The sequence below is a fragment of the Helobdella robusta genome (genome assembly GCF_000326865.2).
Source record: "Helobdella robusta unplaced genomic scaffold HELROscaffold_2, whole genome shotgun sequence".
Classification (NCBI taxonomy): domain Eukaryota; kingdom Metazoa; phylum Annelida; class Clitellata; order Rhynchobdellida; family Glossiphoniidae; genus Helobdella; species Helobdella robusta.
This window is the reverse complement of record NW_008704083.1, coordinates 8,887,410-8,910,291: the sequence shown is the minus strand read 5'-3', so window position 1 is coordinate 8,910,291 and position 22,882 is coordinate 8,887,410. Positions and strand designations below refer to the sequence as shown.

The 22,882-nt window shown below is 33.9% G+C and overlaps 2 protein-coding genes across 2 annotated transcripts; one reads left to right on the top strand and one right to left on the bottom strand.

Annotated features, from left to right (window-relative positions):
- Positions 1 to 15,074: 15,074 nt before the first annotated feature.
- Positions 15,075 to 20,843, top strand: HELRODRAFT_106233 (hypothetical protein; the record flags this gene model as incomplete). The annotated part of the gene is made up of 4 exons (XM_009017756.1): positions 15,075 to 15,609; positions 15,935 to 16,257; positions 16,730 to 16,976; positions 19,989 to 20,843. 4 exons carry the CDS (start codon positions 15,075 to 15,077, stop codon positions 20,261 to 20,263), a joined length of 1,380 nt encoding a protein of 459 aa, XP_009016004.1. The 3' UTR covers positions 20,264 to 20,843.
- A 328-nt stretch (positions 20,844 to 21,171) lies between these two features.
- On the bottom strand, positions 21,172 to 22,652 carry HELRODRAFT_160824 (hypothetical protein; the record flags this gene model as incomplete). The annotated part of the gene is made up of 3 exons (XM_009017755.1): positions 21,172 to 21,725; positions 21,961 to 22,479; positions 22,562 to 22,652. 3 exons carry the CDS (start codon positions 22,650 to 22,652, stop codon positions 21,172 to 21,174), a joined length of 1,164 nt encoding a protein of 387 aa, XP_009016003.1.
- Between the last annotated feature and the right edge of the window lie 230 nt (positions 22,653 to 22,882).

Genomic DNA, 22,882 nt, shown 5'->3' with positions numbered 1-22,882 from the left:
ACTACTACTACTACTACTACTACTACTACTACTACTACTACTACTACTACTACTACTACTACTACTACTACTACTACTACTACTACTACTACTGTCATACTGTTACTACTACTACTACTGTAACTGCTACAGCTACTACTACTCTACTACTACTGCTGTTGCTACTACTACTACTACTACTGCTGCTGCTGCTTTTACTACTACTATTACACTGCTACTAATACTACTATTGTTACTACTACTATTGCTACCACTACTACAACTACGAATTCAACTATCAGTAATTTAGCACGGTGTCCCATTGCTTTCAATGAATGAACAACACTTATGAAAGTGACTTGTCGCTGAAATATTGACGACCATGATGATGATTGTGATGATGATGATGATGATTGTGATGATGATGATGATGATTGTGATGACGATGATGGCGATGATGATTGTAAAGGTGATTATGATTGTAAAAGTGATGATGATGATAATGATGACAATAGTGATGGTTGTGACTATGATGACAAAGATTGTTATCAGAATGATGAATGTGATTATTATACTTCCAGTTTCATTTCACATTGTCATCACGTACACTATCGCAATTTTCCTACTCACCAACATTATCACCATCACCATCACGGTCATCATCATTTTCATTATCATTATCATTACCAACATCGTCGTCATCATCATCATTATCAGATTATAACCGCCATTTTGCCCCCATATTGATAACATTATTTTACGGTTTGATGGACACGGGTTATTTTAAGGCGGGTCTCCTCTATGAGTTTATTCTCTTCGTCTTCGTGTTTATGTCTACATAACAAACAAGAGACACATTCACATACACACACACGAACAGCAACACACACAAATAGAAACACACACACATATATGATTTTATGTTTTGTTAATGCTTGTTTACTTGAGCTTGTATTTGCTCATGTATGTTCGTAGATTTAGTTTAGTGTTTTGATTCGTATATCAAATTGAAATAAAAATACATTGAACATTATTATCACAAGCAAGCTTATTAACTTACCAGTCAACTAATCAGCCAACAAACCAATCAACCAGCGAACAATCAATCAACCAATTAACCAACCAGCTAACCAACCAACCAATCAAACAATCGTCTAACCAACCATCTATCCAGCCAAGCAAACAGACACACAAAACAACTAACAGTGCATGAAATCAATGCTTCAAAATATGAGAAGCCAGTTAAGAATATGCTATGTGTCAGGATTGTTTGTTTGTATTTTTATGTTTTTTGTGTGCAGTGTGCAAACGTATGTTATTCATTATATTGGCCCGTTAATACAACCACCCACACAACGTAAAAAAAACACGCGCGCATGCATTTGCGCGCAAATACAAAAAAAATTATGTATGCCAATTTGTAAGTATGATGGTGATACAAATAGGGCATACAAGAAAACATACAAGCCTATAAATTTCTAGTACATACAAACTTGAAGTATCGAAGCCAGCCATCTAAGAAACTAAAAAAGATTCAAACACGCTCACACCAACATACATAAAAACGCACAAAAATACAAACACATACAAAGACAAACAAACAAACAAACACGAGCAATGAAAAAGAGAGCAGCGGTTTGATAAGCAAACATACTTGGGAATAGCACAATGGCGGTTGGAGGTGAGAGAAGGCACGCTCCTAAATATGAAATATCACACCCCATTGTTGGTTTTGTATGTTTTGTGTGTTTGTTTGTTTGTATGCATGTATGTGTGTATGTGCATGTGTGTGTGTGTGTGTATTTGTTCGTTCATTCGTTTGTTTATTTTTGGGATTTGTAGGCTCATGTGTTTTGAGTTTGTATGTATAGTATGAGATATGAATGTCTGACACTCGGATGTCTATTTTACTTGGCTGTATGTTTCGAATTGTGAACTGTTTCATTGCACGTGTTAATTTATTCATACTTGTATTGTTTCTAATTTATTGTAATGCTGTTTTGGTGGGTTTAAACGTTTGCATTTTTGTATGTTAAACTTTGTTCTGTGTTGTGTGTTTGCAATTTTTGCATGTAACCGTGTTTGTATGTTTGCAAGTTTGTTTGTGCCGTGTGTTTGTATGTGTTCATGTTTCTAAATGTTTGTTTGCTCTACAAGCATAAGTTGATGATCGATGAATCTAAAGTAGAAATCACTATGCAAGGTCGAAGCTTTGGTTGATGATAGGCAAGTAGGAAAATTATATCAACAAAGAACAACTAACATGAAACCCCAAAAAACAAACAAATAAACGAAAAAAACAAACAGACAAACAGACAAACGAACAGACAAACCGACGAACAAAACAAACAAACTAACTAACTTACAAACAAATAGACATACACACATCCATACAAACAAACAAGAAAACAAACAAACAGGATGAAAAACAATCACCAACATCGGAACCAAACAGAAAATTGGAGCAGACGAGAAAATTCATAATTATCTTTACACCATTGGTGATAGACGGTATTATAAAGGAAGTTTGACGATGGCGATGAGGACGACGAAGATGGTGATGATGATGAAGACGACGAAGATGACGATAATGACGATGTTGTTCACGATGGCAACTAATTTAAAGTGTTGCTGACACGTACAAAAACAATACACCTCCTCTCTACACACAATCTTCTTAATTTTTCTTGCCCTTCTCTCCTTCTCTTATTCTCTCTCTTTTTTCTCTCTATAATTTTTTTAATTTTTTCACTATTTCACTATTTCAATTGTTTTATATATTTTTTTTATGGTATTTCATTCAACTCTTCTCTATCAGTTTCAGCATTTCATTCAGCTAACTCTCACATTTTTACTATCTTACAAGTTTTCTTTACTTTCTCTCTCTCTCTCTCTTTCTTTCTCTCTCTCTCTCTCTCTTCCTTCTTTTTCCCACACTCCTTCCTAACTTAAGACATTTCCTCACGCACACGTGAACGACACTTATTGCGTACACTTACACAGACACATACATACATACACACACGTGTGTGCATAAACAATACACGCACATTGTTAGACAATTGTATACATGTCAAAACACAAACATACATATATGTATCTATCTTAAAATACACACACACACACATATATATATATATATATATATATATATATACACACACACATATATACATATATATATATATATATACACACACAACACACCCTAACTACACATACATCAATACAAACACTAATAGTGGTACATACAAACAAACATATCTGCACATGCAAGTAAAAACAAGAACAAACATACAAACAAAAAACATACAAACAAACATACAAACATTTTGTATTTTATACAAAAAACTTTATTTCACGTGACCAGCTAGTTGTTTAACTTAAAATTGCCCACTACTCAATGGCACTTCACATAGACGCTAGTTTTTACAGTGCAAAATATTGAAACACCTCCCTTGTTATTTTTATTAAAAATTGTTTACTACTGCTGCTGCTGCTGCTGCTGCTACTGCTGTCACTACTAATTACAACCACTACTACCACATGCTGCTACTACTACTAGCACTACTATTATTACCACAACTTACTATTATTACTACTACTACTTACTATTACTACTACTACTACTACCACTGCCACACAGTTGTCAGAAAACCATTAAACAAAAATTTCAAAAATTACTTATTAATAGTAAATTACTTGCTTGCTTGCCTGCTATTCAACAGTCGCCAGCACAAAGTGTCTGCCCTCAGAGGTCAGAATGTTCGGACTGAAAAATGGGTCTGTAGGTCACATTGCGACCCTCTAGGTCAAGGTCGTAGGTTAAATATTAGAGGAATTTTTAAAAAAATATAATTATTTAGTTATAGTAAATAGTATTTGGTTTGGTTTCTATTTTTGAAAAATTATAACTCGTCCGTTAGTTTATTTGATTATTTTGACGTGGAGATGATGAAAATTATTCATGAACGACACATTTACAAACAAAAAACCGATGAAAAAATAGCAAACAAAACATGAAAACAAACTATAAAAAACACAGAAAATAAACTTCAGAGATCACATGAGAAACATACACACATATACACAAAACATCCAAACAAACACACATAAACACACACAAACCCACATACACAAAACATACAAACACACATACGTACACAAACACAAATACACATACCACAGCATACAAGGGGATAAACAAATAAATGAAACGTGAATGAATGTTGAAGCTGGAAATTATTGAAGTAGAATGCAACTGGTTCCTACAAGTCACCATCTTTAAGAAACAAACAAACACAAACAAAACAAGCAAACATACATACATACAAACATGCATATATACACTCATATATATACATTCATACATACATACATAAAAACATGCATACAAACATACATACACACATACATACATACATACATACATACACACATACATACATACACATACACACATACATACATACGAAAACATCTGCAGATATACAAACACTACAACACAATACAAATACAAATATAGAGAATGCGTGCCTTGTTTGGGTTTATCATATTTTACTAGGATTATGATAATGATGATGATTATTATTATTTTTTTATCGTTATTATTGTTATTATTGTTATTATTAGTAGTAGTAGTAGTAGTAGTAGTGATAGTTGTTGAACTATTATCATTACTACTTTAAGGCCAGTAGTGATAAAATTAAGATGATAAAGATGGTGATGATGGTGGTGATTAGGGCGATAAATGATAATAATATAAATGATGATGATGATGAAGATGAGTAAAAAATCGACAGAGATGATAATGACGACGATGATGATGATGAGCAAAAAGTCGACAAAATGTTGATGATGATGATGATGATGACGACGGTGGTGATGATGACGACGGTGGTGATGATGACGACGATGGTGATGATGACGACGATGGTGATGATGACGACGATGGTGATGATGACGACGATGGTGATGATGACGACGATGGTGATGATGACGACGATGATGATGATGACGACGATGGTGATGATGAGGACGATGACCATGATGAAATATTGTTATGAGCGGCCCAAATCTTAAGCCTTTAATATGGAACTGATTGCTTTGCCAATGGTTGCATTTGTTATTATTATTATTTTCCCATCATCATTATTATTAGTTTTATTATTGATATAGTTATTATTGTTAGTATTGTCATTAATACTGTTTTAAATGTGAATATTTTTATGATGATTTCTTTTAAATCTACAAACGTTCATGTTTCTGTTGTTAAAAGTCAGCCAACATTGACAACATTCACATGGAATTTCGTCACCAATTTTTTATCTTCCCATTAATGTTATCTTTATGATAACATTAATATCCATTTACTGGTGCACAATTTTTCACATTTAACATCGTCATCATCATCACCATCATCATCATTACGTTATGATGATGATGGTGACGTTGTCATCATAATTATTCTCGTCATCACCATCCTCATCATCACCATTACCATCATCATTATCATCATCATCGTTATCATCATTATTCTCCTTGTCATCATCATCAGCACCATCGTCATCATCATCATGATGACCATCGTCACATACTTCCACAACAGCCTGTGATATATTGTAACCAGTGCTAAAGTTCATCTTGTATAACGGTTGCAAAATGGATATTATTATTATTTTCATTATTATTATTATTATTATATTACTGCTTGTTATTATTGTTGTTTTTATTTTATTATTATCTTATATATATTTATATATATATATGTATGTATAAATATATATATTTATATATAATTGCATATTGATCTACTTTCTCATCATTAATCTGTAGTATGAAAAATAAATTCAAAGTCATATTGCTGAACATACAAAGTTTTGAAATACGTGTACAAAAACATGTATACAAACATAAACATACATACATATACATACACACACGTACATTCATACATACACCGCATACTAAATACAAACCAACAAACATACATACAAACAAATATACAGATTCATTCACTACCATGTACTGTACATATATGCCATAAAGCACATAACGTAAGAACAATATATTATGTTTCACATACAACATACAGACATACGTATTATTAAAAGTATACAATGTATATATATATATACACATACATACATGAACGCAAAAATATTCATATAGACACATTCTCGCCTCGGATTGGTTAATATTTTGATTGACAGCTAAAATGCCCGCCTTCAGATCATAGGTCATCGTCCAATCAACGATTTCCTCTTCTCTCCTTTGACACCGCAACCTCCAGTGGCGTACAAGAGATTGTACACATTTGTATACAAATTCGTATACATATATACCTAAATATATACTTAATATACGTGTATGTATATACACCACATACAATTTTATGGATATATACATTTATACATACGTGTCTTTGTATCATTATATGAATGTATTCGAATTGTATATTTCAAGGTATGATTATTATATACTCTTTTTGTACTTAAAATTTACTAATACAAGTGTACAGTGCATACAGTTGTGTATATGCTATTACATTGTTGTATACAAAATTCTACATAGATCTAAAATTTGTACATGTATGTATATGTCATTATGCATGTGAGTATTGCTTTTTTTTTATAACGATATGAATGTGGCTTCCAATTGTGGATGAATGTTTGACCTGGTGTACGTTCAGAGCAATACCTTGCTAATTAATTTTCTGCACCCAGCCTAGTGTATCTTGTTTTGGTATTTCGGGAGTATTTTTGGTATATTTTTATTTTGTTTTAATGCACGACAGTTGTTAGTTTGCTATTTTTTTAATTAAAATATTGATCTCGAACTTTGGAAATCACAAAAATTGTGGATTTTTGGGAACCAGTGAAAATATTTTGTGGAGAAATTTAAACAATACTGTTAATAATACTACTAATTTTATTAATTATTAATAATAATAATAATAATTATTATTATTATTGTTATTATTATTATTATTATTCATGGGAGATGATGCTCCGCTGTTTTGACGACGGATAGTACGATATACTGATTCACGAGGTTTGCTTTTTTTCTAAATTACAAAAATAAAAATGCAATATAAAGAACTGATAAAAAAAATTGAGAATATGATGTGGATGAATTTTGTTATGTGATGATGAAGAGTTTGTTCAACTTTTTCAACATTCGCCTTGAAAAAATGACAAATTATTATCCGGACATTTAGTGTTATTTGAAAGCCGCCCAAACTCCTATATGTACATACGAATACGTACATGATACATACATACATACACACACACACACACACACACATACATGGACATACATACACACACATACATACATACACAAATACATACATACATTCATATCATATACATACATATACATACATACATACATAGATACATACATGCATACATACAAACGCACACATACAAACATGTATTTTGTTTCTATGTTGTGAGACCTTGACGATCTCAGGGTTCAAACCAGCAGTCGTTAGGTTGCGGCCCATTGCACTTTGACGGCTTCGTCATCGTCATCTTTAGTGACGTCATCATGTGATGTGATTGTCATCATCATTATCTCTGTTATGTCATCACCGATAACATTTTTATCATCATCTTCGTCGTCATCATTATTACGTCATACTTATTTTCAAAAAGATAAGTTGGACGTCATTCTGAAATCAGAGTCATCAATTTTTTTTAAATAAAAATACTTTTCCAAACATTTTCATCACTTACAGTTATTATCATCATCAGTCACTCCAATGTTTCAAGCATCATCATCACCATCACCATCGTCGTCATCATTATATTAATCAGTTATTAAATAATAATTATTGGTAACATCATACATATTATAAAAAATACACAAAGTAAAATACACATTAATACCGCTAAATAAGGTATTTATAACAATACAACTCACCAATAATGTTTGTATTGCTCAGTTTGATAAATCAATTGCTCTGATGTTCTGCTAAGTAAGGGTATCACCTCTGGATACACACTATTTACTGGTAACAAACTATATATAAAAAACTACTGAACTCTTGTTAAAAATAAAATTTATAAAAATAATAAAATTAATAATTAAATAATAATAATAATAAAGTTATATGAACATCTAGATAGATGGATAATTTGAATTGGAATTTAGATTTTTGTCAAAAATAATCAGTTGTTAATATTTTATGTTTGATTCCAACAAATAAAAATGATCCTATCAGTTTAACGCAATCAATATTATTTGTGATCTTAAATAAATTATGAGTTTATATAATAATTTTGTTCAAGAAATTATAATAAATATTTTTTATTAATTATATATATATATATATATATATATAGATCAAAAATAATTTTATTATTTAGGATTGCTAAAAAATTAATGTTTTCCTCTGAGGTTAGATTGTGATTTTACACTATTTTGGGCTTTTCCAAGTTTTATTTTCATATTTTTTTATTGTTGTTTATTTATTTCTTTGTTCGTTAATTCATTGATTCGTTCGTTCGTACGTTCGTTCGTTCGTTCATTCGTTCGTCCATTCTTTTGTAACATTAATTTGACAATCATCATCAAATTTTAAATATGTATCGTTTCGTTTTCAGAAAAAAAATTATGAATATACTATATCAATACAACAAATAAACAATACATACAAACAAATAAACAATACATACAAACAAATAAACAATACATACAAACAAATAAACAATCCAAACATTTGAAGGAACACTTAAGCAAGGCGATAAAATGCGGTTTAACTGAATGAATGTGAGAATGATACGATACAGAAAGTTGTATGTGTGTTTATTTGTATGTGCATTTGTTTGTATATGTCTTTGAAATATATGTATAATGTATAATACATGTTTGTATATTGTATATATGTTTGCTAACATGTTTGTACGTTTTTGTACGCTTGTATTTGTGCATTCGTATTCAAAAAGTAAATTTATAAAAATTTGATAAAATAGAAAAAATGGAGAGAGGGAAAGAAAGAAGTAAAAAGAAAGAACAAAAAAATAGAGAGAACAAAGCAAAAACGACAAACGAAAGAAAGCAATGGGGTCCAGTGACGAACGATAATGTTTCAGATTATTATAAAGACAATAAAGGTGTAATTAAGATCTCTTAAATGCTTTACTGCTAGTGTTAAACGCTTACCGGTGGTGACGATGATGATGAAGACGATGATGATGAAGATGATGATGATGACGATGATGATGACAATGGTGATGATGAGGATGAGGATGATGATGAAGATGATGATATGGATGACGAAATGGATTCTAAAGATGAGATGATAAGGCGATGATAACAAAGATACGACGCAAGATGATTTTGAACAAATCAATACAATTCAAACAAAAAAAACCACCACAAATTATTAAACTTACACACACAAACAAACACAAACAAACATAAACAAACAAACACACACACAAACACAAACAAACAAACACACACACAAACAAACAAACAAACAAACAAACAAACATACACTCACGTACTCGCTTTATAACTGTACGAATGTATGTATATACGTGTGTATGTATGTGACCATGTGTACACATTTAAGTTTGTTTAAATATGTAAACATTCTTAACTATGTACATATCAATGAACTAATCAATCATTTGTGTGTAATGCGATACAAAACTCTTGTAGATACATTCCTATACATTCATGCATTTGATGTACATGTCTGTATATGTATTATTATATACAAAACAATGATTTATATTACAGACATTGGTTATGTGTAAGTGTGTGTGTGTATGGACGTATATGCGAATGTGTGTGTGCGCGTATGTGTGTGTGTTTGTGTGTGGTTTGTGTGTGTGTGTGTGTGCGGGGGGGGGGGGGATTTACGATGAAATATTTTTTCAATTTGTTTTGTTTGAGCAATTGTGTTTGATTTGGTAACGTTAACAACGATTCAATCAAAAGCCTATCAATCATTTTCAGGTAGGTAGAAAACAATCGTTTTGAAGATACAAAGAAGATAAACAAGCTCATACAAAAACATAAAATTTTATAAACAAACAAACATCTCAACATACAAACAGTTCAACATACAAACTTCCTAACATACAAACAGTTCAACATACAAACATTACAATATGCATAGACGTTCAACTTTTTAAGATAAACACTCAACTGCATGCATTGAAATAGCGGGACAAAATGAAATATCGACAAATGCTGCAAAAAACCACATAAGAAAAGTACCACAATGCCCAAAAACACATAAACATATACTGTCACATACACACGCATACATACATACAATTACACACACAAACACACCCGTACACGCACAGTTTCGAGACGTGTACACCAACAACGAAGCAGATGATGCGGCAGGCGTGCACAAAACTCATACAGATCTCATACAATAAGCATCTTGTGTGCCTCTTATGTGGACGTGTATGTTTGTGTGTGTGTCAGTGTGTCTGTGTGTGAGCATCACTGTGTATACATTTTCATATGTAGATATTGATCATTTTGTGCAAGCAACTTGCATACATCTTCCAAAATCGGTGACTAACAAAATACTTACAACTAAACAAATAAAACGCCAACAAACACCAACAGCAAGATAACATCAAGCACATCACATCAATTAAACCAGACAACATCACATCAACGAGGATAAACACAAACCGCAACAAACACAACAAAAACACAACAAAAACAAAATCAACATCCGTACTGCACGCTCATTGGCTGACCTACTAACCTCTCGCAGACGTTCTCATCTCATTTGCATAATTTATTCACGACAGCCGACCAATAGCAGCACATCTCTCGTGACCGGGTCACGCCCTTCTTGACCCAATTCTATTGAAGACAAGGCAACGAAATTGCTTGGTTACCATAGAAACCAATATAGGCGGGTTCATAGGTCAGACTAACGAACGAGTTTTTCTAATATATATTGTATTGTGTATTTCTACGTCTATATATTTGTATACGCATATATATATATATATATATATATATATGTATATATTTATATGAGTGTGCGTGCATGTATGTGCACAACGTGCTACCATGTACTTTTATAATTGTATATGAACGTAATATGCGTGTGCGTGTGTTTGTCTGTGTATGTGTCCATAAATTTCTATACGCACGTTATGTATATTTTAATGTTGCCTATTTTATTTGTTTGGTGTTGTTGAATGGATGGCGTTGGAGATGTTTGCAAAAGAGATTACAATGATAGCAACAAAATGCTCGCAAGGAAATGTATCTTGACGATGATGACGATGATTATGATGACGATGACGATGACGATGATAATAATGATGATGATGACGACAACGATAAGGGTGATGATAGTGATAATAATGATGATGATGATCACCTCGACGATGGTGATGATGATAGTGGTAATGATGATGATGGTCACATTGACGGCGTAATATATAAAAATTGCAACGATCATTTGAACTCCGCAAAGGCAATGAGTGAGATGCGATGATGATGATGACGAAGTTGATGAAGAGATGATGATGAAGAGGAAGATGATTACGACGACAATGACATCCTTAATGCTGATGATAATAACGTCAATATGAATATGGTAAATTCTTGCTATGTATAATTGCTTCTCATAAATTCTCTTCAAGATGTTTTTTTGAAATTTTTTGTTGTGGCGATTGCTGACTAATGAACCACGGCTAGATAGTTATGGCTTCGATGGCAAAACCAAAATCAACTGAAAACAAAATTAGTTGGCATTAGTAGTATCTAATACTATCTAATTTTATCAATTGTAGATACTATCGAACACCATCAATTAGTTAATATTATGATACCTCCATCTACTATCTTGTCTTGTAATGATGCCAATGTATTAAAAAAACAGGATATTCAGATATTTACAATATTTACTTTAATACACACAAACACATACACACACACACACACACACGCACACTAATTAGGATATTCACACATACAAATACAGAAGCAGGTAGAAACACACACTTATACATACGCACACAAACACACATTGATATATAAAGGAAGCTAGGCTATTACGCTTGAAGAAAAATGTGTGTGTGTGTGTGTGTGTGTGTGTGTGTGTGTGTGCGCGTCTGTTTAATGAATGATGAGCATTATCATTTCAATTCACTTGTGAGTGTTCAGTTGTACTGATGTTAGCAAATAAATTATATTTAATTAGTAATTAAATATAATAAATTAAAATATAATTAAAATATAGTTAATTAGTAATATTACTACTTTTACCAATAATATTATTTTGGATTCCGATTGGACATAAATTATTTTTTTATCTTTCAATATACAAAACAATGCCTTGTTTTGATATAACACATACAAACATTTACACACACGTAGATACATACACACACACATACAAACATACATACACACACACATGCACACATACACATACAGACACATATACAAAACATGGTTTTATTTTGACAACTCTTGTTTGATAAATATAACAGAACTGTTTGTTTTGTTTTTTGTTTTTTAAACAAATAAATCATTTGCAATGTATATAAATTTTCTTTTTTATTTGTCAATAGTACGGTTAAATATTATCAGATATACACATAATTTATATATATATATATATATATATATTATGTGTGTGTGTGTCTGTGTGTGTGTTTCTTTATGATTTTGCTTGCATTTATTTCTTGTGTGCATGTATCTATTTGTTTGTATTTGCGTCTGCATCATTTAAGTTTGTGTGTATGCGAGTATTTTGAAGGCAGTTTTGCTATTTCAGGATATCCGAAATGGGATGAATAGGTGGGATTGTTTCGTCACGTTATGATTTATTTAGAAGTATTTGTAAAAGAAATTTTCATCTACGAAAGAGTTTTTAGTATGTTAGATCGTTAATAGATAGAAGAACATACAAACAAACAAACAAACAGACATGCAAAACTTGTGAACATGAACAAACATACAAACATAACAACATGAGGCGTAAACATTTTCAAAATAAATTTATTGGGCAGACACAAACCAAAAACTATCTAACATGAACATACAAATAAACATACAAACAAACAGACAAAAAACACACAATATTTAATTTGTATGTTTTTTGTATGTATGTAAAAAAAATTATTGTACTACACTTGAAAACATTCAAACAAATGCTTATCCAAGTTCGAGCCCATTCTATTATTGTGCATAAAAACACATGAATACTGACATATACATTCAAAAAAACGCATTCATACATACAAATACATACATGCAAACAAACAAAAATACAAACATACATACAGACAGACAGACAACCATACATACAATCACGTACACACATACGTTTGACCCGCAGGTTATTCAATACTAGTCTGACTATGGATTCACCACGCTCGCTACTGCGGTATCGAATGTGCGTGCTACACTCTGCGTGCTACACTGTGCGTGCGTGTGTATGTGTGTGCATGTATGTGTGTGTGCGTGTGTGTGTGCGCGTGTGTATGCGTGGGTGTATGTGTGGATCATTTTGTGTTGGTAGTATTTTTTGTATTCATGCTACACGTTTTCTTTATTTTACTTTTTGTCAACTCAATTCATCATCAATTTAAAGCATTCCACTCATCAACAGCAACATAATCAGCACCATCATTATTTTTATCAGAACTATTATCACCAGGTAATCCCCAAAATAATAATACTGATGACGATGATGATGAGTGGTGATGATGATGATGATGAAAGACGTTGTCATCATCGTCATCACATGAACAACATCAGTTGAAAATGGTTTGGAAGACGGCTACATTAACATAATTTATGCACGGTTCTCTTAGTTGTGTAAATGATGGTGATGATGACGGCGAGAATGATGATGATGATTCTGTTGATGATAATGATGAATGATTATGACTGTTGTGTAAAAATGAATAAGTTGTCAGGAGTGATATAGATAAATTGGAAAAAATTACGAGATTTATAAGTAAATTAAGGTGTTCGTAATAAATAAGATAACAGTTGTGATGGTAATGATTCTGAAAGCTATGATGATGAAGATGATGATGAGATGATGACAATGATGTTGATAGTAGCAGTGAGTGATGTTTGTGATGTGATGATAACGTGATGGTGATGTTGCTCTAATATATGTGCTATCTATGCAAATTGCTATTGAAAAGCTGGCTTATACTAGTTGTGTATGTTCTGTATATGTGCGTGCGTGTGTATGTGTGTGTTTGAGCGTGCATTGTATGTTAGTGTGAATTTGTTGTTATTTTGTGTGTGAGTTAAAATTTTTTTGTTTTTGTGTGAATATTTGCACTAAACTTCTGAAGCAATTTATAAGCAATTCTTTCCACTGCTTTATATGTATTTAGCAATCTTTTATTGAGTTAATTGTTTGCTTATATTCTGTTTTTAAGTGTAATTTCTTATTTTTGCTGTTTGAATTTGTCATTTTTTTCAATTTTTTTTATATTAAAAGTTTAAACGTGTTTTGAGAGTTCATTTATTATTAAAATAACGTTTTTTTCTGGCAGAATCTTCGATAATAATTTGAAGCAAACAAAAAGCCACTAGATTATAGCAATACAACAACAATTTACACTAACCAACGACAAAAAGGACTTCAATGACAAAACAACATTCTCAAAAAAATTATTGATTTCAGTCACAAAATCATCAGAACAAATAACAACAATAAAGAAAACATTTTTCAAAATCGACAACACTAGCAACTTTTGAAAATCAACATTGAGCTCAAGGTAGTAGTATCAACATCAACAATAAGCGACAGCAGTTGCAAACAAAACATTCAACGGTGAAACCATCATTTTTCCACAAGTTTTCTGAGAAATCAACGACAGATTTGGATAAATGAGCAACAACGAAATAAAACCGACAACAGTTTAACAAGTTCAAATAAACTGAGCCGCATCATATTCGGCCAGCTATTTATTCACATTTTGATCCAACCAGCCTGCCGACCAGCCAGTGCAGCAGCTAGCAAGTGGGCAAACATTGAAATGACCATGCAAGTGATGGGGCACATTCCTGGCATGACTTCGGCCTGGGGGGGCATCGAACTCAAAGATCACCAAAACATGAACCCCCTCCTCCAGACGCCCACACACCACCACCATCATCCTCATCTTCAGTCATCTCAACAACAGCAACAACAACTCACTCAGCAGCAACATCAACAACTACAACAACGACATCAACATCATCAACAGCAACAACAACAACATTCAACACTGACCTCTAGCAATACTCCAACAAACACAAACAGCAACAACACTCAGCACCTTTCAAATAACTCGACAACATCTTCCACAACAACAACAACGTCCACAAACACTAACAAAAACGACCTAAAACAACAACAGCAGCAGCAGCAGCAACAGCAACAACAACAAACAAACGTTGAATGCGTCGTTTGTGGCGACAAAAGCAGCGGCAAGCACTACGGTCAGTTCACATGCGAGGGTTGCAAAAGTTTTTTTAAAAGGTCCGTCAGACGAAACCTTACGTACACGTGCAGGGGGAGTCGGAACTGCCCCATCGACCAACACCACAGGAACCAGTGCCAATATTGTAGGTTCAAGAAGTGTTTAAAGGTCGGCATGAGACGAGAAGGTTTGTTGTTTTTTGGTGGGGAAGGTGAGGAAGATGGGTGTGGGTGATGATAGGAAGGATGAGGAAGATGTGTGTGGGTGATGGTAGAAAGATGGGGAGGGTTATAAAGAGATGGGGAACAAAATAAAATGATAATGATGGCCAATGATGATTTTTTTAATGATCAACGTACTTACAACTATAACAAGAATTCAGCGTTCCAACATCTAAACACACAATACATGCATTCACAAATAAATAGACACACGTCAACGAAAATGTTAATAAGTTAGTTATTCTTTTTAAAACGATCACGAATTAATATCACCCTTCACAAAACAAACAGCCGTACAAAGAGGTCGCATCCCTCCAAACCAGCACCCCGGTTACTCAGGGCAACTTGTACCATTTGGACATGGTCCCCCAAACGGCGGTGGCATGCACCCGATGAATGGTCACCCACATCACACTGGTTATTTATCGGGGTTTGTTTCTATGCTGCTCAGGGCTGAGCCCTACCCAGGCACGAGTAGGTACGGCAGTCACTGCACGCAGATGAATATGATGGGGATTGAAAATATTTGCGAACTGGCGGCTAGACTGCTGTTCAGCGCTGTGGAGTGGGCGAAAAATATTCCATTCTTCCCTGATTTGCAAGTGACAGACCAGGTGAGATTATGCCTCAGTTGTGTCCATTTAACTCTTTTCAATATCATTTCACGTGATTATTATTAACTTTTAGCCTCTGTTAAATTTGTTTCATTTAAAAATTATCAATAAATCAGTTTGACCAATTATTTTTTTGGTTTTATGAATATATTATTCTCCATTTACTTATCTCACGTTAGCTAATGTTTGTGCGGTGCACTTTCTTCAGTTCTCTTCTTTCTTAAACTTCTATTTCTGCAAGTGCATGAACTATCATGCAATTTTCACATAGGACTTCGTACTTATAACTATGATTTTTTTGGATTGAGCGTCATATACAACTATTTGTATGTAACGTATATGTATGTAATTTGTAATAAAATATACCAGCGTCGTTTAACCACAACTACAACATCAATTTCCTGTCATCATTTATTAAAAAAAAACTCCCACCACAACCAGAACTCACCAACGACGCACAAATTCCCACCAGGTTGCTCTCCTGAGACTCGGGTGGAGTGAGCTCTTCGTCCTGAACGCAGCCCAATGCAGCATGCCCCTTCACGTGGCGCCACTTCTCGCCGCTGCCGGGCTACACGCCAGCCCCATGGCGGCAGATCGGGTGGTGGCCTTCATGGAGAATATTCGAATATTTCAAGAACAAGTTGAAAAGTTGAAAGTCCTCCACGTTGATTCGGCAGAGTACAGCTGCCTGAAAGCTATCGTTATTTTCAGCTCTGGTTGGTTGAGGTGGATGGGGAAAGTTTTTGATTGGTTGACCGAGATTGCTGGTTGATTTGTGCGATTGGTTGGTTGATAATTTCGAAGTAGGATTGATTGTTGCATAAACATTAGATGAATGTAATGCATGAATAAACAAATTTTCTAATAGACAGACCTTTACTACATGCATGGACACATAAAAAACATATAACATCAAACATTTATATTAATATAAGATTCCAAAAACCCTCAAAAACATTGCACTTATTGCCTAATGACACGCATGCAAAATACAACCAAAATAAGCTTTTCCATGCATAAATAGAACATGCATGCACGCCAAAACTAGCCAAAAACTATAGAGGCGAAAGGTAATAAATAATGAAGATATGAATAAATGAATATTGATGACTTTGTAATTGACACCTCATTAACATAATTTATTACTGAAAAGTAATAGCTCAGACCGGCCGTGTTTATACCAATCCATCTATTCTTTCTCTACATTGCAGATGGTGTTGGCTGCGTGTGCGTGCGTGTGTGTGCGTGTGTGCGTGCGTTAATAAATAAATGGTCGAGATTTTGTATCTGTGTGCATACTCGCATTTGTTTTTATTCATGGCTATACGTTTTTCTTTTTGTATTTTTATCTAAACATTTATGATATTTTTGAGTAATTAGAATTAACTTTTGCTTTTTTCGCCTTTTTGTATTTATTTCATACTGTATCCGTGTGTGTGTTTGTATTTGTATGTATTTATGTGTAAACGCTTGTATTTTTATGTATGTATGTATTCTGTATTAAATATTCATGGGAATGTTTCTCTGTTGATAAATGTTGAATTCACATTTTAGTTCTAATGAATGTTGATTTCACGTGAGGTATCATTTTAGCTCTTCACTACACCCGATTTTTAACAATCCGAAAAATTTGACGAAACGTAGAAATTTCCCAGGAGCTAGAATCAAATTTTTATTTAAGCATAGTGGCAAAAATTCGAAAAGATTTGACAGAAAATGAAATTTCTCGCTAATGCTTTGAACGAATTTGTATGTAGTGGTATGTTTTTGGGTGTATTTGTTTATTTGCAGTTGTTTCTATGCGTATTTTTAAAAAAATGTTCAAATGCGTTTTAGCGATCATTTTGGCATATTCTATGCATTTTATGTGTATTAATATTTTAATACCTTGTACGTGTGTGTTTGTGTTATATGTGCATCTATATCTATGAGAAAAATGGTTATGCGTATATGTACGTGTTTATGTTTATATAGATGTGTAAGTGTGTGTGTGTGTGTGTGTGCATTCTTAAGTTCATGTATGTATGTATGTATATGATTCCTTATAGATGCGTGTGCCGGTGTGTAAGTATGTATGTAAGTATGTATATGTATACGTGCTATGTACGTGTGTATGTGCATGTTGTGCGTGAAAGACTTGAAAAAAAAGAGACAAATTACTGCAAGACAATTTAATAACGCATGCACTCGGGATGAAAGGAAGAAGATGATGATGAAGAGAAGAAGATGATGAAGAATATGATGACGAAGATGATGATGAAGATGATGATGAAGATAAATAAGGGAGGCAGAAGAAAAAGGAAAAGGTTGATGAAGTTGGCGATGGAGATAATAATTATGATTACATTGGTGAGGAATGTGATGCAACGATCAACTTCGTTCTATTAACAACGGCAATTTAAAAAAAATTCCAAAAACAAGTTTGCAGCAACAATTTAACTGTATCCTAATTTATTAGATTAATTTTTCACTATTTTAAAAAATTAATAATCTTTGGACCGGAAATAAAAACATGTTGCTTAGATTCATTGCTACATTCTCTAAAAAAATAAATGGCGAAATATACAAAAGGTGAACGAAATTTCGAAAATTAGGATAATTTTGATGAGAAATTGTGGGCTGTGGTGAAGTGAAAAACATGGTCGCTAGAAAGAACTTCGTCTGTGCTAAAGAAACTGCATTGATACAATTTGAGAATTAAATAAGAGAGAGAACAAAAAAAGTGAGAAAGAGAGAGAGAGAGAAAGAGTAAGTGAGAGAATGAATGAGTGAAAGGATGAATGAAACGGAGGGTTGCAATGCGCGGTTTGCCCGAAGCATGCATGACTAATTCCATTGGCTGATTGGTGTGTGTGTGTGTGTGTCTGTCTGTATGTGTGTGTGTGTCTGTGTGTGCGTGCCTATGTTTATTTGTCGCGTGCGTATGTGTGTCTTGTGCACATGTGTTGTGTGTGTGTATGTGTGTTTAAGTTTAGAGTAAACCTGTAAGGATGTATTTTTGTTCCGTGTATACGTCACCTGATTTTTATTCATGTTCATTATCATTTGTTGTTTTTAAGGATATTTTCTTAATTTTCATCATCATCAGCGTCATCGCCATCACCGACGTCATCATTTCATCATCATCATTGCCGTCGTCATCATCATCATCATCACCATCGTCATCTTTTCGTGAAGAAGGATTATTCTAATCTTTTCGCTCCATTCGCTAACATTTTAAGAATCATCAATGACCTCTATGTGATGGTGATGATGACGACGATGATGATGACGACGATGATGACGACGACGATGATGATGACGAAGATGAGGATAGAAATAATTATGATGATAATGAGAGGATGATGATGGAAATACAGATACTGACTACAAGTTGATGAAAACAAAAATGAAGAGATGATAAAAGTGATATTTTTAATCATTTTAATATAATTATAACAAATACAAACAAATAAATTAATGCCAAAGCAAAATCACAAAACTTCATCTATAACATGAACACAACATCAGGGCCACATGCACACAACAACACGTCAGCGACGACAGAACTGATACGTAAAAACAACAACAACAACAAAAACTCACCTTAAACAACACCCACAACCAAACCACAACAACATTTATCACCAAAACAAAAAACAACGCGAACATCAACATCTACCAAAAAACAAAACCAAATCATTCACCAAAAAACGTAAAAAAAACATCCACACTCCCCTTTCCAACAGACGCCTGTGGCATCTCAGATGTGGCCCATATCGAAAGCATCCAAGAAAAATCGCAGTGTGCCCTTGAGGAATACGTGCGAACGACCTACCCGAACCAACCCACGCGTTTCGGCAAACTTCTTCTAAGACTGCCATCTCTAAGGACGGTTTCTGCACAGGTCATAGAGCAGCTCTTCTTCGTCAGACTCGTCGGCAAGACTCCAATTGAAACACTCATCAGGGACATGCTACTAAGTGGCGGTTCCTTCAGCTGGCCATATATGAATATACAGTAAAGAAGAGGAAGAAGATGGTGAGGATGATGGTGGTGGTAGAAACGAAAAAGAAGATGAAGATGATGACGACGAACGTATGGTTGTGATAAATATTTTGAGATGATGATGACATAAATGAGTGAAAAGGGATGAAAAATAAAAATGTTTGGGCCGCGATGACAGTGACCAATGGCGATATTCACTCACAGCCAGTCAATCGAGGAAATTAAAAATTGTGATTTCAAAATGATAACAATAATAAAAACAATTTAAAACAGTAAATAATAAAAAATAAAAATGTAAACGAATTGATGGCTGATAGTTGATAACAATAATACTTGTAACGATAATAAAAGTAATAATAATATTTACATCATCAACAGTAATTATTATCAACATTCGCCATATTTCACTAAATTTATTGTCTTATACTGGGGCATATACAAAAGGGGGAAGGGTAATTGCCATTGCCCCACTTTAAGTTAAGGGGAAAGGAACAATTCTATTATGAAAATTTTGGTTGAAACTTTTTTAATCTGTGTGGCTATTCATCAAATAAAGACCATTTTCTACCAATAATGTTAACGGTTTCTCACTTTTTATCATATAAATATATATATATATATATATATTAGGGTGATCCCCAATTACATTGGAAAAAATAAAACGCGTAATTTTTTAGGTCTTACCCTTTTATTTGTTTCTCTCATATGTAACAAGTAATATGATAAAATTTTATTGACCATAGACAAAATTTAGAGGTCGCCCAAGCGAGTCAAAGTGTCCTGTGCTACCACCTAATTATACGTATTAGCGTTTTGTTGCAAAACATGAAAAAACTGATACAAACTACCTGATAAAATTATTATGTCCAGTACCCAGTGTCACTGTTAAACCATTTAGTTGTTAAGGAGATGTATTTCCTCCCACTAATGTCTCTTTCTTTGGGTACGATGGTACTCAACAACTTGCAGAAGATACTGCTTTTGTTCTTCAGACGATTCTATTGCTCTGTTAAAATCCTGCATCAAAGCAACTCCTCTCTCTGCAAAATCATTGACTGGCTTTATACCGCTTACAACTTCAAAAGCTTTCTTGTACTGTTCATCTTCTCTCCACTCGGAGGGTCTCTTGTTTAGAAATGAGTCAGGCAGTCCGAGGATTGCAAAGAATTGCATGGTGTTCGAAGACACAAAGTCTTTGACAGACATTTCATCAGATATGTCATTAACATTCATCTGCACTCTTTTGGTGAAGTCGTTGGTTGTTTTTGATTCCACTGACAGAGCATCAACCATCAACACTTTCTCCTCGTGAGAAATCTGATCATCGAAAAACGCAGCTCCAACAAGTTCCTCGCTAACATACCATAGATGTCTAGAAAGTGCGTTTGCAGCGGCAACAGAAACTTCACGGTCTACATCTCTGAATTGTTGGATTTTCTTTACTAGCTGGAGATCATGTCTAGCGGCACTAAGAAGATCTGGAGCCGTGAATCACGATCTAAGATACACACAGATGCCTGGAGAAAAATTCCTTCGAATTTCCAACGCAAGTTCTTGACGATGCTTATGCCTTGCTCATCGAATTGAGGATCTATTGATGGCAAGGTTTCCAGCATTTAAGCCAAGGTGTTTGGCAACTCCACTGATGATGTACGTCGCCTTTCTATCAGAAGTCTTTGTTCGATCAAGTGCTGCAGCAGTTCCCCTGCTAACTGCACAATGTGGACGGGACATCGAAGCTTTTCCTACTTCGTTTTACCTGCACACGTTTGGCAATGCTGTCTTCTTCTGATTCACATTCTGACGATGAATCACTGGAACTGTGCTCTATTTCAGCTGAACAATCACCGGCAGTGATCTCTTCCTGCGCCTGGGCTGACTTTAATTTGAAATTCTCCTGTCTTCTTTTCCTTTCATACGAGCGTGCCTCTTTCAGCGCCAGATTTTTATCTACACCACTCATATAACCACGCCGTCCCGGTTCCCTTTGGGCCAGCAAAAATTCTCTGTCTTCTTGTATCTGAATCAGTTCAATAGCATTAGCATGTGCTATATCAAACATATCTTTTCGTGAATGAACGAATGCTTGTTCTTGACGTCTTTGAGCATCTGAGTTTCTCTTAGAATGTTTTTTTAATCCTTGCCACAGTTTAAACATATCATCCAGCTTCTTAATGGCGTTGTATTCTTGAGTTGTAGGAATTCTGGCCCGTTGCCATATTGGAAGTACCTCTCTTTATAACAAAAGTCTCACTATCACGAACTGTCATTTTTTCTGACAAATGAATGTACAGAAAGCGACGCATCACTTCACTTTTCGCTGGTAACTTGTTACCCAAAATGGCAGTTTTTAGAAGCTGGCCTAGAAGATAAATATCCTGCTTCTTCCTTGTTGACTCAGCCATGTTGTTTACTTTTTCAGACAAAGATCTGTTAATAAAAAACAAAGACGTTGTATTAACAATTTGGATTAATTATTAGGCCCATAAGGTAAAACTTCAGAGCTCTTGGGCGACCTCTAAATATTGACCAATTGACCTAAGATTTTACACCAAGTATTACCTAATGGGTGGTAACAAAATTAGGGGGTAAGACAAAAAATTTAAAACTTTCATTTTGGGGACCACCCAAATAT